This window comes from Macrobrachium rosenbergii, chromosome 6, assembly GCF_040412425.1.
Source record: "Macrobrachium rosenbergii isolate ZJJX-2024 chromosome 6, ASM4041242v1, whole genome shotgun sequence".
Taxonomy (NCBI): domain Eukaryota; kingdom Metazoa; phylum Arthropoda; class Malacostraca; order Decapoda; family Palaemonidae; genus Macrobrachium; species Macrobrachium rosenbergii.
Window position 1 is genome coordinate 30,210,582 of NC_089746.1, and position 15,930 is coordinate 30,226,511.

Consider the following 15,930-nt stretch of genomic DNA (forward strand, 5'->3'; position numbering starts at 1 on the left):
TCAAACCATCTAAAATACCTACAAAGAATATGAAGTCTTGACATACCTGATGATACCCTGGGTGAAAAGCTGAGGCAATGTCTTTTTGGTGACAAAAATACCCTCTGACTGCTTTAATTTTCAATACTGAATGGCAGATGATGGCTAACGACACTATATTTTCAAAACCTAAATTGGCAATGCTTCCTTCTCCAAGTACTTTTCACCTTTGGGACAAAACAAAATCTTTCAGTGAAATCACTGCCATGACAAATTACTTTGTGTCACCAAAACATCAAAAGATTTTCTTTGTTTTTGACAGAGCTCTAAGATATGCCCCCTGCATTCTTAGAAAGTATCAATAGTAGCTAATCAGTCTTTCCATGCATTAAAATCTGGTGCCTGCTTGGTACTTTTGTTGATCTACATTTTGTAAAGCATCCTTTTCCTAAATAGTTCCATCTCATCACAACTACAAACTTCCTAAGGAAGGTAACCTTCACCACCAGCAGATGCAACCTCTCAAATAATTTTCACATCCCTTGTTGCAAATTGTTTGCTTCTTGATTTGATTTGACTTATGAAATTTAAGCTGTTATCACAGCACTAAGGCACTTTTGGCCATTCAGTGCTTCAGACAGTGAGAAGCGGAGATGGAGTGGTTGCACAGAAAGACAGACATCCAGAGAACAAAGGATATGAAGTACAGTTGCACTAAGAAGTAATAGTTAAGAGGTTCAACAGCACAATGATGAAAGGAAGCAGGAATGGAGGTAAAGTAAATGCTAAAAACTGTGTAGAGCTAGGGGCCAAAAGACAATGAAAACACCCTTTTGTAATACCTACAATGCACCATGTGAGGAGCACTTATGGCACTAACCCCCTACAGAAAAAATGCCTGGTGTTCCCTATGATTCACATTTTCAGTCCTCTTGAAAGCCTAAGGATTTTTGCCATGGAACATGTTGCTGTAATGGGCTTCCTTTTCTAATTCATATCTTCCACCTAGATATTCACTGATTTTGCAAGTCTCATTAAACTCTTTTTAGGCACAACTGAAATCACTTCTGCAGCCTGCAGTGTAACAGAAAAGGCTGCACAGAGTTCTTGCCAAACCTGGTAACCTCTACATATGATTTTTTTCTATTACTGCGCTTCATAATTTATAGTGCTCTAAGTCAGGTTAGGTTGAAGGCCTCAGACCAGGTAGTACCCAGTGCTCTACATTATGTTAGTTTCTGTAATTATTCTTGCCACATTATTTTTCTATTTTGTTACTCATTATACGCATAAACCACACATTTCTTGTAACTGCTTACCTTGTGACTTAAGCATTTCTAATCATTCCTATTGGTGCAATTCAGCTAATTTTGGTTCAAAACCACAGAATGGTTTCCAGGCTCCCAAAAGTGGGTATGGCAACAACAAAAATGAGTGCTTTCCACCAACAATTCTAAACCTGTAACTGTAGTTTTTAGTGTCCTGTAACTTCTAGGACACTGTTTGGGAAGCCTTAGATACTTGTAGCCACATGTGGAACACATTAGCACTAGTGAAAATTTTTTATGAATAACTTTCTACAGATGAAATTTCTGAATATTTTCCGACTCCTCCCACTTAACAATGGCATCTTTTCTATAAAAAATGGCAATGACAAGCAAAATTCAATGGCTTTAATATCTGCAACGGAGTTGCAAAAGAACTCTCTATACATCACAAAATAATTCTTTTCACTGATAAATGCCTCATCTCCATGAGATATACTCTTTTGCTAGCTGAAATCAATTACTGATATTGGAAAAGATGATAGAATGTTTGCTTTCTAGCATATGGTACTGTGCCTCCACAATTAAGTATATCTTAGTTTAACCAGACCAATGAGCTGATTAACAGCTCTCCTAGGGCTGGCCCGAAGGATTAGATTTATTTTTACGTGGCTAAGAACCAATTGGTTACCTAGCAACGGGACCTACAGCTTATTGTGGAATCCGAACCACATTATAGCGAGAAATTAATTTCTATCACCAGAAACAAACTCCTCTTGTTCTTCACTGGCCGGTCGGAGATTCGAACTTGCGACCAACAGAGTGGTAGCTGAGAACGGCACCCGCTCACCCAGCGAAGAACAATCAAAACTTAGGGGAAGGCATATGCTGAAAAGTGTGTACAGTAATGCTAATGGGGGAAAGGATTAGAATCCAGTGTGCAAAGTTAAGTTGGGATTGCCAATTGTATTTAACTTTCATTTATGGTACTCTGGGTCAGGTTAGGAAGGGGGTTTGTTCCCAAGATAGGGTTTTCTTGGATTAGGTTAACTTGTATAAAGTAAGGTTAGGATGCATTCCTGTATTCTATTCTATGAATTGTAGTACTCTATGTCAGGCTAAGTAGGGGGGTTCCAGGGGACCACAGATAGGACATGGTGGCCCATCTTTGCTTAAGTTATTGTGAATTAACAATGATTACGGGCATAGATTATGTATTTTTCCGACTGCTTATCTCGGGATTTATCCATTTTGGACTATTCCTGCCAGAGTAATTCATCTGCTTTTCATTCTCCCCCAAAATCCACATATAAATCCCAGCCTTCCACTTAGCTGTCCAAAAATTGTCATACATAGGGGACTAAGGAAGAATATGAGTGTTTTGCACCAATGATAATAGTCAAAGATGCATAAAAGACAACACAGGCAACAGGAAAAAGATATGGTTTGTGTATAGCCTATGGCAAAAAACTGATTTAGGTTTATGATTAAGCAATGAACTGTTGCCACAATGACACTAATGTTAGGAAGTAAGTTGATAATATGCTTGTGCATTTTTTTTTTCAAGGGTGTTTGCGTGTATACTGTACTGGCAGCACGCTGGGAGTCTGAGAATTTTGAATCCCTTTTTTTTTTATCTAAAGCTGTTATTCTTGCAGAGTAATACAAAGAGAAATGAGTGGTAGTGATTGGGATGGTAGTGGGGATAATTTGATATAAACACAAAATCTGAAAGTGATGATTTTGAAGTATTTGTAACCGGGACAGTGATGATAGACTGTGGGGTGAGTGATAACGTCTCATCTGTTTGGGCAAGTGCCTGTCCACCAGAACAAGTGGATTTTGGCACTAAATTTTCATTTCTTCAAGGGACTGGAGGTCCTCTCAATGTATCTAACAAATTCTGAAATATGAAATATCTTTCTTCATTCCTAATGGGTAATGTCATTGACCTTAAATATGCAGATAACGAGGACTGATTTGTGAGAACAATTAATCTTGAGAATGCCGTGCAAGATGCTTTCACTAAATGTTTCATTACAATTGAATCATTTATGAAATAGTTTCACTTTTTCTCTCCATATGGAAATACAGAAATGCATCAATGATATGTGTGTTTTATTGACTGAAAATGAAAACAAAAAATAACATAAAATAAAGTTTTTCTGTTTTGGACTAGGTTTTGCAATTTCTTTTCCTTACCAAGCAATCAATTTTTTATAGTTTCAGTGATGAGTGTGGTTTCCTGGTGATTTTAACAATTATAAGACATTAACATTTGGGTTAAAGCAAAATAGGCTATCAGGGTAATTCCCAAGGAAAATTTTTTAAAAGTCAGGAATGGGGCATTACATATCAGACATATCAGTAGCATTCTCGTAAAACATTGTGGGTTAAACCCTTATCACATTTTGGACTTAAAAATATAATCGAGAAAGCTGAAGACTATTGCCATGGCCAGGTTCCTGACCAAAATATTTACTGCCTTTCATTGTTTTAAGCTTTTACCTTCATCCACAAGGGATGCCAATTTTGCATATAGGCTAAACTGGTTGTTACCAAATCCAGAGAGGTGCGGCAGTAGTCCCCAGTTTTACCATATAATCTCTTGTTTATTGTGTGCTGTAATCGTTTTCTTCATTTCAAATGATCTAACCAACCACACCTAACCTAAGCTAATCTAAGGTACCAGGTCTTATCCAAGTATATCATATTAGCTTGAATACATTCCATATAGTTACTTTAGGCTAATATGAATCTGAACGGTCAATAGAATTAGCCTAAGGTCCGCGTATTTCACTTGGTTTGAGTTTTCCGTGAACCCAAAAGTCCCCCTTTCCTACTGGTCCCTGCAAATTGTAGCATAAGGGTGAGGTCTAGCCTCTAAAAGTACTCATTTGCTTATGAAACAAATGTCAGAGAACATTCACTGCACACATTGAAACATGGGAAAATTATATTTTCAAGTCCAAAGGGCAATAACAGTTTAAAGTGAAACAACACCAATAAGAATTTATCACAGGTTATGGTAGATCTAAGTAGTAGCTCTGCGGCAGTGATTTTCTTCTAACTTGACTTTTTCTGCAGTTTTTTCGTTGCTAATTATGGATTTACCTTCAATTTTTGCCACAAGAATGTGATTACTGTAACCTGTAATTAACCCCTGAAGTCCATCCAACAAGGGGTTTCCAAACGCAACCTTCACAAGACAGAGGACGGATACGTCTGTTTGGAATGGTTCATATCCTGTCTGGCAAGTGCAATAACTTGTTAACGTATGGGTACTGACCCCCCGGGCCAGTACTAAACACAGCGAAGGGACATTCCATTTGGCCGACAACAAACAAATGCACCGCCAGTGTCAGAAGCCCTAAAAGTGTAGAAAAACCAGTTTCCAAGGTGAAAGCAGGCGCGGAGCTAATACTTAGAATTACCAAGGTTATATTCACTAAAGACATCTCTATGAGCTTTCATTCTATTGGGCTACCCTACTTCTCAGCCTGTTACTAACCTACTATGGTCGCAAGGCTAGGCCCAAACTAGCATCAACAACCATGAGCCTACGTTTAAGTTGTATTTAAGACTAAAATGAATAATTACGTCTACAGTAAACTGACCGTTAACTAACACCAACCTATGGTTAACCTACGAAGGGCACACTAGGCCTAGTGGGATAAATAGGCCTTTAAAACAGTAGGTTAGCTCTCAGGATCTATTTACCCAGTAATAACTTGACTAAGTCTATTTTGATGAAAGTATATCATAAAGCTGAACTAGACTTCAACAGCGACAGCTTATGATAAGACAGAAATGGAATTATGAAATTCCCGCGGCAAATTCATCACCTTGGCAAAAATCGCCACCCTCGTCAACATCGTCCATTTTGAAAACAACACAAGTGTTTGTTCTTCGACATTACAGTACGCGTTTCAAACATTCACAAAACTCACAATTACAAGTTCATGTTCACTTACCACAGTACCAACTACAACACTGTGTGCCTGGTCATCTGCTATCAAGTTAAGTTTGATCGCAAAACCTTAACGAAAGTACATGAGAGTACTGGCGATAGAATATGACTGTACCACCTCCTTGTGACGTCATAGCTCACAAATGAAAATATGGGAGCACTTTTTTTCCTACACATATCATCATGAGACCACTTGCTCTTTATCTGTAATAAATATATTGTTATACTTTGCCTTCAGTCATAAACAAAGGCATTATATTAGCCAAAATCATTTACCAGAGTGAAAGGCGGCAATGCACTTAACGAATACATTGCCCTTGTAACTGCACTTTACATTTTTCGTTGGGCTTGTCCATAGCACTTATGCCATTAATTGGCAATATTCCGGTTATATACAGTTTTTAGTTTTATACTTCCCCTCATAGATCGTTATATTCCTATATGGATATACCTTCAGCGTGTGGATATAATTTAATTTTCAAGCTTTCTTGTTTCCTCGAAAGGTGAAAGTAAGATTATATATAATCAAAGTAGCCTGTAATTTGGTTTCATTATTCTAGTTTCTGTATGTAGCGATTTCTTTATTTACTCTTTATCGGTTCATTTATCAGTATCACATTTAGTCTAAAAATTATCTTTTCGTACACTCCGTTTTACACAATTTATATATATATTTTTAACAATGTACATTGCGTTCCACTCTCCTGAAATCTGTACACGATACTACCTTTTAGAGTTTCTATTTTTAAACAATTCGCTGGTGCCTTCCAATCTTCTAAATCTGTACACAAATCCAAAACAGAAAAAGGGAATTACGCTGTGTTACCTTGCAATCTTGTGATGCCACTATCCTGTAACGTACAAATTTCCCATATACTCGTTTTAAGGAACAAGTGAGACAGTAATAGATTGGCTGCCAGGTTGGAGATGAAGTGATTAGGTTCATTTTTGCCCAGTTTCTTATTCATTCTGCTGAATTTTCCCACTGTCTGCACTTGACTCCTAACGCAAGTTGCTCTCAAGTATCACACGTGTTCATCGACATTCAGAGAAGTGAAAGTAGACTTACAAATGAGTTGGTGACGGTCCTTTCTTCTTAAGCAAATTTTGGATAAATATCGCAAAGAGGGGTGGGGGGTTACTTTCAACTAAGTTGAATAATCTTTCCTTGTTTACATATTACCAGGTTGCAATTTTCAGCACTTCTGTGATTCAATGTTGCATCTTCCTGGCAACTTCAGTTGACATTTCCGAAGTTAGTTAGTGTTTATTTCAGGTTTGTCCATAAGCAAATGCGCGTAGTAGCTACCTTCTAGCCGACTCTAACCATCTGGATGATTTAACTATTATAGAGGAAAGAGAATTAGGTTGTACTACAGAAATTTAAGCTTGTAACTCTGCCCTTGAGTATGGAGGCCAAATAATTTTAGGTGCAACAAGATGTGCCTCATCGTAGGAAGGGGATGAATGATGCTCGAACAAAAATTAAAGTGTGGCTGTTAGTAGTTTGAGGACATTTGGATCCTCTCCACCTAGGTATTCTCTTTGGCAGTGTATTTTCAAATACACGCGACTCAACCAAAATTCTAGGTGATATTTTTGATATGCAAAATTACTTTTAATGAGAGGCATATTCAGTCTATCTCTTCTTCAGGTCCACACACATACAGAACAGTATACAGTACTTGGATGGGAATTATTTTAAGATTTTTGGAGGATTGTTGATTATGCCGAAATATTTTTATTCTTTTATTCTGTCAAGTTTTGAATTTTGTACCTCTTGTTTGGTCTGCAACAAATGAATCTCTTCAAATTATTGAAAAACCCTCACCCATGATCTTGGGATTAATCTCTAGCCTTTCAATTCTATTAGCTCACTGCGCATGTTTTGTAAATATAATTAGGAAATAAACGAAGATAATTCTCTACTGACGTCGAACCTTAAATCCGGGGTATACGTACATTGGTATGGCATATCAGATATTTTAAAATGGTTGAAATGAACCTAAATGGCTTTGATTAGTAAGTGTCAGGTGTTGTACTTTAGGTTGAATGTATAAAATCAACCACCCACGTTAAGAGTGGGAGAGCCGGAGGCTATAAATCGAGTTCTTCGAGGCAATTGCATCTTTTAATTTCCATACGGACTTACTTTCATGTTCAAGGTAAAGGTTAATGCGCGAGTTGATTAAATTCCTCTAGGAAGATGTGGGAGATACAAAAGTACAAAATCATACCCAAGAGCTGAGGCCTATAAGGTCATTCGGAGCTGAAAAGGAAACAGTAGAAAGGGTTGAAAGGTAGGGACTTAGTAAATTCAATATTGAGTATTTTTCATGGTCAAATAGTTGCAAGTATAAACTAACACGTCTACAATTTCAGGTATACTATCATATATATATGTAATAGGAGGAAAACCTTGCAGTTGCACTATGAAACAATTGTTAGCAGAGGGTAGAAAGAAAGATGGAAGAAAGAGAATACGAATGGAGGTACAGTAAAGGGAATTAAGGGGCCTCAGCTAGGAGCCGAAGGGATGCTGCAAAGAGCCTCAAGTAATGCCTACACTGCACCGAGTGAGGTGAACTGACGGCACTACTCCGCTACAGGGGAAGAATTTATTTGTATATTTGGATGCCTTGCCTGGTACACTGATGTAACATCTGGAACCAACAGCAACACCCTATTCGTCTCCTGCATTTTATTCATAACTGAATAAATATGAAAACTTGAAAAATACGAAAACAGGGGCTCAATGAAACTATGGAAGAAATACATTGATTTAACAGAGTAATACGGATTTTAGAATGCTTGAATCAAATGTGCTATCCCCGTTTCACACGCAACCAAGGTAAACAGAGGGGCTCAGCCCTGACATGTCTCCCTCCCACTGCGTCAAGAAAACAAGAGATCCCTAATAAGGTCCTGTATAATGCTGATTCCATGCCCTTAACAACAGAGCCACAGATACGACAAATTTCTTAAATGTAAAATTTAATTAAAATTCAGCAATCACTAATTTCCCTTAGACGAGAAAAAACAGCAATTGCTAATAATACAGCAATTACCTAATTACTTTGAAGGAGTAGCCAGGTTACTTTAAATAAAAGAAAGGGAAAAATTATGTTACCTCTGCAGGAGCAACCCTTGAATCCTAGATTATTAAATTTCCGCAAAAAATGGGATTAGAGCGTTTAGACAGCAAAGGATTACATAAATTCCCCAGAAAGGTAGAGCAGACGAGCGCTTAGCGTCCCTGCAACCCACCTTCTTATGAGGAGACAGTCAAGGAGTCCAAACTCGATGACAGAAGGCAGAATCCTCGGCGATATCCATTGTAGCGAATACCAATTACTCATCCAGGAGTTCAGATGCACAGAAGTAGGAGCAAATCGCGAATGTAATTATTTTATAAGTACTGTTCTCAATAAAAATCATAATCCATGAAAATATACGTCAGGTTACTGCCAACGAGCACCATTAATTTGCACCGTGGTTAAGTTGGTACTGCGGTGCAGCGGTGCTGCTAGACCTGCCGTCTGCACGTCTGGCAAAGTAAACGCCAGTTTTCTGGTTTAGTCTTCTGAAATAACTGCCGAAAGTATCTCCCGTCTTAAGAAAAATTATTTAGTTGCTGGCACAAGAGTATAGTCAGACCCTTATAAAATACAGAGGGGAAGCAATTATAATTTAATTAGTAATTATTATGAAATACTAATAAATCATGCTAGAGGGAAGTGTTCAAGCAAGGATACGTAAGCCACTACAAAAAAGTATAAAAAAATGATTGACATAACCCATTTTCTTAATTCTGCACCCAACACTTTAAGGGTGAAATATATTAAAGGTTTTCGACAATCCAAACGGGGGATTAGATTTTGTTAAGTATCATAATCGAATCGAGAGTATAGATAAAAAAAAAATTACCAAAATAGGGAACAATTACCTCAGTTCATCACCCTGAAGCACCTTTTCACTTTGCTTTCTTCAACAGAGTTCGTGTAATTCCGTTCTCCGTTGTTATTTCGATAGAATTTAAATTGTTTCTCCTTCAACAAAACAAGGTCTTCTTTCCATAATTTTTTTGTTCTGTCAAGAAACATACCTAGATTTAATACTGATCGCCTGGTCAGCTAACTAAAATTTACCAGGTCAGTTAATGCTAACGAATGTTGTTAATTTGCACTACGGTTCAAGAGGTATTGTCAGCTAACAGAACTGCCCCCTGTGAACCGAGCTAAGGAAGCTTCAGCTTTCTTGTTTCAGCTGCTTCTGTAAGAACTATCGGAAGTGTCTTTCATTTTAACAAAATTATTTAGCTGAAGGCACAAGTCTAGTCAGACCTTTATAAAATACAGAGGGAGGAAATTATAATTTCATTAGTAATCATTAAGAAATGATACTAACAAAGCATCCTAAAGAGCAGTGTTCAAACAAGGACACGCAAGTCACTGCAAGATCCAGGTATGTAGAAACTGATTTGCATACAAACCCATTTTCTTTGTTATGCACCTGAAACGTTTCAGGGTAAAATATATTAAAGTTTTCCACATGTTTAGCTATGACTTGGGATATCCATGAGTATATATGTAATACCGTATTGCAGAAAATAACATTTGGAGGCTTATGATACTAAGGGAGGGGTTATACTCCTTATCTTGTCTCATACATGATGTAATATATGAAATCAGCCGCAACATCCTTTTCCTCCATTTCATTTATTTTATTCATTTCATTCATAACTGAATAAACGAACATGAAAACGTTCCCCAAAAAAAAGATACGACACATTTCAGAAACATTTATTGTGACCTCTTTTTTTTTTACATTTCAGGATAATTCATTGACATCATAACAACCAATACACAGATGTACAGTACCATTAAGAATCTAAATTACACAGAATACCTCCGAGAACACATGATTTTTTTTTATTTTCCACCGGGGAATATATTTTCTGAACAAGCAATTGCGCGAACTCGATCCGGCCATAGGTCGGGTCAAGAACGCTCATAAGAAAATAACATGGAAAAGATGTGTTAATAGTTATAGGCCCAAGTAAATATAAATGACACAACCGCATTATTACAACCGTAGGGTTACCGTAGTGGTACCATGCCAGGAGATGCAACTAAGTTTGAACTTGGCTCAGGTACGTTTACACTCAGTTTCCGTAATAATTTTCTATCTGTAAAGGAAATGAAGACAAAAAGTTGAGAGAGAGAGAGAGAGAGAGAGAGAGAGAGAGAGAGAGAGAGAGAGAGAGAGAGAGAGAGAGAGAGAGAGAGCGTCTCCGAGAAAAATAACGAAAAAAATGCGAGGGCTATGGAAATTATCAGAATGCATAAATTCAGGTATCCATATTTGAGTAACATTTCAAGAAACCTCCATTCATACTCGCACTAATGGCGTCGTTAGCCAAAACGCATACGCATTGATTTTACTCCTCTTACGCCATTTTTTATTGTGACAAATGCTCACATATATACATACATTCATACATAACTTGGAGGAAAACATACATAGCTTTACTAAAAAGGTACATAAATACTATTATCTATGATCGCTACATACATTGCACCCACGCATCTATACCTTGCTTGCATCATTAGATTAAGTATACAGACACAGCTCTTGCATCTCCGTTGACAATTTTATCTATATCAGCAGAACAAAATAAAATTGACGTTTCATGTTTCGCCTAAGGGACAGCAGTTCCAGGATTAGGACCTAAAAGCTCTGATAAAATTTTCGTAAATCGGGCCGGAACAAATCTTGCTGTTATTGTTTAATATATCTCACTTTTTATATTTATTCTATATTTGCAATTACAAGATTAAAGTATAACACTCGCAAAACTTTTCAGACATGGCATTCCAAAGTCATCCTTATCAAGTAATGTCAGAGCTAACATTTACCGGATAAGAAATGAAGCAAGACTCGCTAACACACCGTAAACTGCATATTTGCCAATAATGAAGAAATGACAGGATGGAGACGTCAGGGAAATAGTAAACACTCTAAGGATAGTTTAGAAGTCTTGACATAAAAAAAAAAAAACATGGTAAAGTAAGTACGACAGATAGAGAGAAAAAAGTGAGCAAAAGGAATAAAGCAAGTAATTGGAAAGAAAGGAAAGGGGAAAACAAGTAAACAGTTGCCGCAGAACAAAATTTTGAAAGAAAGGATGAGGAAAACCCAGGTAATAACAGCAAAATCTCGAAAAGAAACACAGCGGGTAAGGGCGAGGGAACTGAAGAACAAAACTTTAAGAGAAAGAAAAAAGAAAGAAAGAAAGAAAGACAGAGAGGAAGAGGGAAAGAAAGAAAGAAAGGAACAAGCTGTAGAAGAGAGTCTTGGAAGGCGTAGAAAAAACCGTAGATAGCAACTATACAACAGCTTTGGAAGGAAATGACAAAAATGAAAAATAGTAAAAAGATAAATGACAACTAAAACAAAGTCTCGGGGCAAAAAGGACAATAAATAAGAAGGAAAGAGCCGTAGAACAAAGTCTCGGATAAAAATGGCAGAAGTAGAATAGTCTTGGGAAGGAAGAACAAAGGAAAAACCTCCAAAAGAGAAAAAGTTAAAAAACAGGTAAATATAAACGATAAAAGGAAGTCTCAGGAAGGAGGGCTAAAAGGAGTAAATAACATTAGTAAAACAAAGCCTAGGAAAGAAAGAAAGAGAGAAAGATACACAGAAGGGTAAACAGGACCAGCACAACAAAACTGCGGAAGAAGCAGAAGCAGGCTAATTGCAACAAGAGAACAGTCTCACAAAGTTGACCGAGACCAGGTATCCAAAATTTAGATGTCAGTCTTTCCAGAGATCAGGTAATTCGATAAAATATTTCACATTTGTTGCGAGGATTTTGTGAGTTTCAAGAATGCATCGTTTGCATATCTACGCGCGTCACCTAGTAATAAATAAATTTATTAATGTATGTGTCTATTCAGTTCACCTTTATTTTCTCTTCCATCAGCTTCCACTGTCCACTTTCAGAATTACTGGCCTAATCCTTATCAAATATATCGATAAAACGTTCGTCTGTTTAAGAGAAAAAATAGTTAATAACATGAATGTATTCACTGTCACTTTAATCATCTTTTTTTTTCTAGAAACGGATTATTTGCTTTTTTCCTTCATAAAGATTCTGATGCCTTTTTATTACAAATGTTTATAAACTTACACAATCTATAAAACACATAAGACAAGCACTATACCACTAATCGTTCACGATATTGACAATATTTTAAGTTCACGATTAAGTCACTCTCTTAACGCACGATTCCTCGAATAAACGAAATGTTTTGTATTAGCAATGTTCTAATCATCAATACTTTTTACATGAACAGTATTTACACAAATTAATTCCACACTGAGTATGTACACACACACAAAATAATGATAATAATAATATTAATAATAAACACTTATAACGGATAATATACATCTCTCATTTACACACGGCAATCCATCTGTCCTCGGAACAGTCACGGCAGGTCACGTGACAGCACCACTTGAAACGACAGTGGCACTTTCGGGTGACCTTTTGTCGCCTTTGGTCATATCCTCTGCCGCAGCAGAGGGAGTCACAGGAATCTGGTCCCGTGGAGGATACGTTGCAGTGTCTCCCTAGGGTGCCAGGAATGTCCAGACGGTCGTCGACGCTGCAGTACGTAGGAGAACGTTCCACGTACAGTAAGGGAGAGTCAATGCTGATTTCTCTGCAGTGAAAAATAAAAATGATCAATTCATTATCCCTCTAGGTGATATAAAAGCACAAGTGTAAACTTAGTGCGGAAAGTGAAAATCAACACATCACACGCTATATTAAAGTGAGTCCTTCTGGGGACATATCTCGTATTGGTGACCATGGAAGACCAATTTATTTCCTTGATTTTACTGTTAATTTTTTTTTTTTATTAAATTTACACTAAATGTTTCAGTCACAACAGTCATACTCTTTATTCATTAATAAGCTTCCTCCATAGAAACGGAGTTATAATAAACTGCAACAACACGGAACTTTTTAGCGGCCTAAGATTTTCGTTTTCTTTGATTGTCAAAGAGAATGGACTTAGATGGTACACCCGTATAAAAAGTGCATCATCGCATTTCATTTATGTCGGTAAAATACAATTTAAGGTTATGTGCTTAAGAATAATTAGAAACAGAGTTTTCATACTTTTTAATATGTACAAAACTAGCATATAGTGTAGAACTAACGGTGATAACATATGTTAATTTACATCAATAAGTCTTGATAACGGGACATAGTGCATAGTCAAATTACTGGTCAGCCCCTGTCAGATTCCTGTAATTCAACCATAGTTTAAGTTGATGGACGTTATACTTTCTAGTTATACATAGAAAAATCCATTTTTCAACAATTTTCTGTTATATTTTGGATGCTCTCGTCATTTTGAAGGCAAAAAATGTTTTAAATTTATGCCAGAAAATTTGTAATGGAACTGGAGGGTTCTGAGAACTAAAACAAAAACAACTTAAGGTTCTCTTACTGAAGTTACTCAGAGCGTCGCATATTTCCACGTTAAATTCATGCATTGATAAGGAAGAATAAGTATATACATAGTAAAAATAAGAAAAATTACCAATTCCTTGCAGGGGCGTCATTTAGGGGGGGCAACTGCCCCCCCAAGACTCAAGATGCCCCCCCAGCCTCAACTTGCCCCCCTCACCCCACCAAGCCCCAAGAAGTAACAGCAGCTGGTTTTCCATTATTCCTACCGAAATTCAAATGTGTCATCACATTAAGTTATATCTTTCTATATCTATCTATCTATTTTATATGCTTCAAAAAGCACATAAAATAGCTCAAAATAAAAAAAACCCAGATGATTAGGCTCGCTTCGCTCGCCAAACCGCCTTTGTCCGCCCCCATCAAAAATCTGACATGACGCCCCTGATTCCTGGGTATGTTAATAACTTAAATTATCGTGATTTCCAATGGAAGTATAGTGACTATGATATGCAGAATATTTCAAACATAGCGAAGAGAAATAGCAATCAATTTACACGTGTGTTTTAGTAAGAGAAAAACTATCAATGGCAATTCAAAATTATACTGAAAAATATTGATGAGAAATGGTAAATGAAAAAGTACTGTTAATTACGTTTTCTGTTGAAACTCTTTAACAGCAACTGCAGTTGACGGGTAGGGGCAGAACCTGTGCTTTTCATCAAAGAACTGAACGAAAATTGTTATATACAAAACAATAAAAAAAAACTTGGATGAAAGCTAATAGGTATTGCGTCGCAAAAGTGACTTACTTCCTGACAGGACGGAATTTCTTAGCGGTGTTGGCGGAGTTGCCGAAGACCTCGACGGCCGCAACTTTCGCGTTCATGTACTTCTCCTTCAGGGTGTCGCCCACGAACCTGAAGTCCGGGGCAGCCTTCCAGCAGGTTCTGATTTCGCATGAGCCAGACATACCGTGGCATTTGCAGCGGACCTCTCTGTTTCGCCTCACGACCTGTTGGGGGAAATTTGAGGGTCGTTATTCTCTAAGGTTACAACTGCTTTTGTCGTAGACATTGTTACTTATGAATAAATTTTAGCCTTTTGCTGGATTCTTTAGTTAGGCTTCTTCATAAAGGTCTGTAAACTGGAATTCTTGAAGGATATCAAAGCACCTTTGGACATGGTACTTGTAGTCTTTTACTGACTACAGGACATGTTATCAGATTTTTTATACAGATTTTTTTCAGTCAACTTTCTCTCTAGTTAATGAAAAAAAAAAAAACAATTTCGCACTGTTTATGCTCTTCACACATTTCGGCATATTGGCTAAAAATATATCACATAAAAATTATTCAGATTATTGCTATTTAATGTAGACATTCACATTTAAATTTACCATAATGATATATCTTACATGAATCCTTACAGTAACTCCTTCCAGAAAAAGTACCTAAATTTTCAGAAGAAAAAACTTTAATTTTCCAAAGTAACTGTTTTGTTTTTATTTATTCTTATTATTAGTTATTTTTCCTATTCCTAACTCTTTATGTAGCCTTGACATCACTTACCTTTCTGCCGACTTCGTTGTTGTAAAGATGAGTGAAGGAAATGATGTCCTTCGCTCTCTCTCGGATGTCCAGGAACTTCCTTGAGTACCGCGCGCCGAATTTCGTGTTGTCATGGCATCCGGACCACTTCCAGGACCTCTTTCCTCCCACCTGGAAAAGGAAAAGACAGTCTGAATGATGGTTCAAAGTCTGTAATCTGTGGTATTAATGCTTTTTAATCTGGAAGGTCAAACAGTGCGCTTTCAGTTTTTTTGACCTGCGTTTTTTATTTGCGACCATGTACAGTACATGATCTAATTATTTTGACTTTCCAGGTCAATGACGGTTAAAAGGATTTGAGAATATCCTTACCATTCCACACGAACATGACTGTAGTCTCCCAGCTGCGCACGCGCGTGATATGCTGTGCGTTACGCCAGCCGCAGTGATGGCGTGTCCGAAGGCGCTTTCGCTGTAGCCTGTTGGTCAGATAAGAACAGACTGGTTATGCTGATTACATCAAAGGGGAATAATGAACGAGGAAATGGCATTCATTGATGACTCACTCGGCTTTCATTTGCTTTTTCGTCTAAATGTAACTGGAGACAAGTCTATAAAATCATTTGTAAGGAGAGAGAGAGAAAGGGAGAGAGAGAGAGAGAGAGTGGGAGGGGGCATTAT

At 37.3% G+C, this 15,930-nt stretch overlaps 2 protein-coding genes across 7 annotated transcripts in view; both read right to left on the bottom strand.

Annotated features, from left to right (window-relative positions):
• LOC136839414 (uncharacterized) overlaps positions 1-9,428 on the bottom strand; it is a 32,799-nt gene extending 23,371 nt beyond the window's left edge. The window contains exon 1 of one of the 5 annotated variants that reach the window (XM_067105424.1): positions 9,161-9,428. The gene's annotated coding sequence lies outside the window, so the exon portion shown is untranslated. Of the gene's footprint in view, positions 1-4,964; positions 5,141-5,218; positions 5,966-8,481; positions 8,764-9,160 lie in introns of those variants that run through there. The other 4 variants (XM_067105423.1, XM_067105422.1, XM_067105426.1 and 1 more) reach the window with 4 other exon arrangements.
• A 573-nt stretch (positions 9,429-10,001) lies between these two features.
• Positions 10,002-15,930, bottom strand: part of LOC136839415 (protein Wnt-10a-like) — a 305,294-nt gene continuing 299,365 nt past the window's right edge. For both annotated transcript variants that reach the window (XM_067105428.1, XM_067105427.1), the window contains 4 exons: positions 15,622-15,728; positions 15,271-15,420; positions 14,512-14,714; positions 10,002-12,944 (listed from right to left, as the gene is read on the bottom strand). In XM_067105428.1, coding sequence (XP_066961529.1) covers positions 12,674-12,944; positions 14,512-14,714; positions 15,271-15,420; positions 15,622-15,728 — 731 coding nt within the window. In that variant the 3' untranslated portion in view covers positions 10,002-12,673. The remainder of the gene's footprint in view (positions 12,945-14,511; positions 14,715-15,270; positions 15,421-15,621; positions 15,729-15,930) is intronic.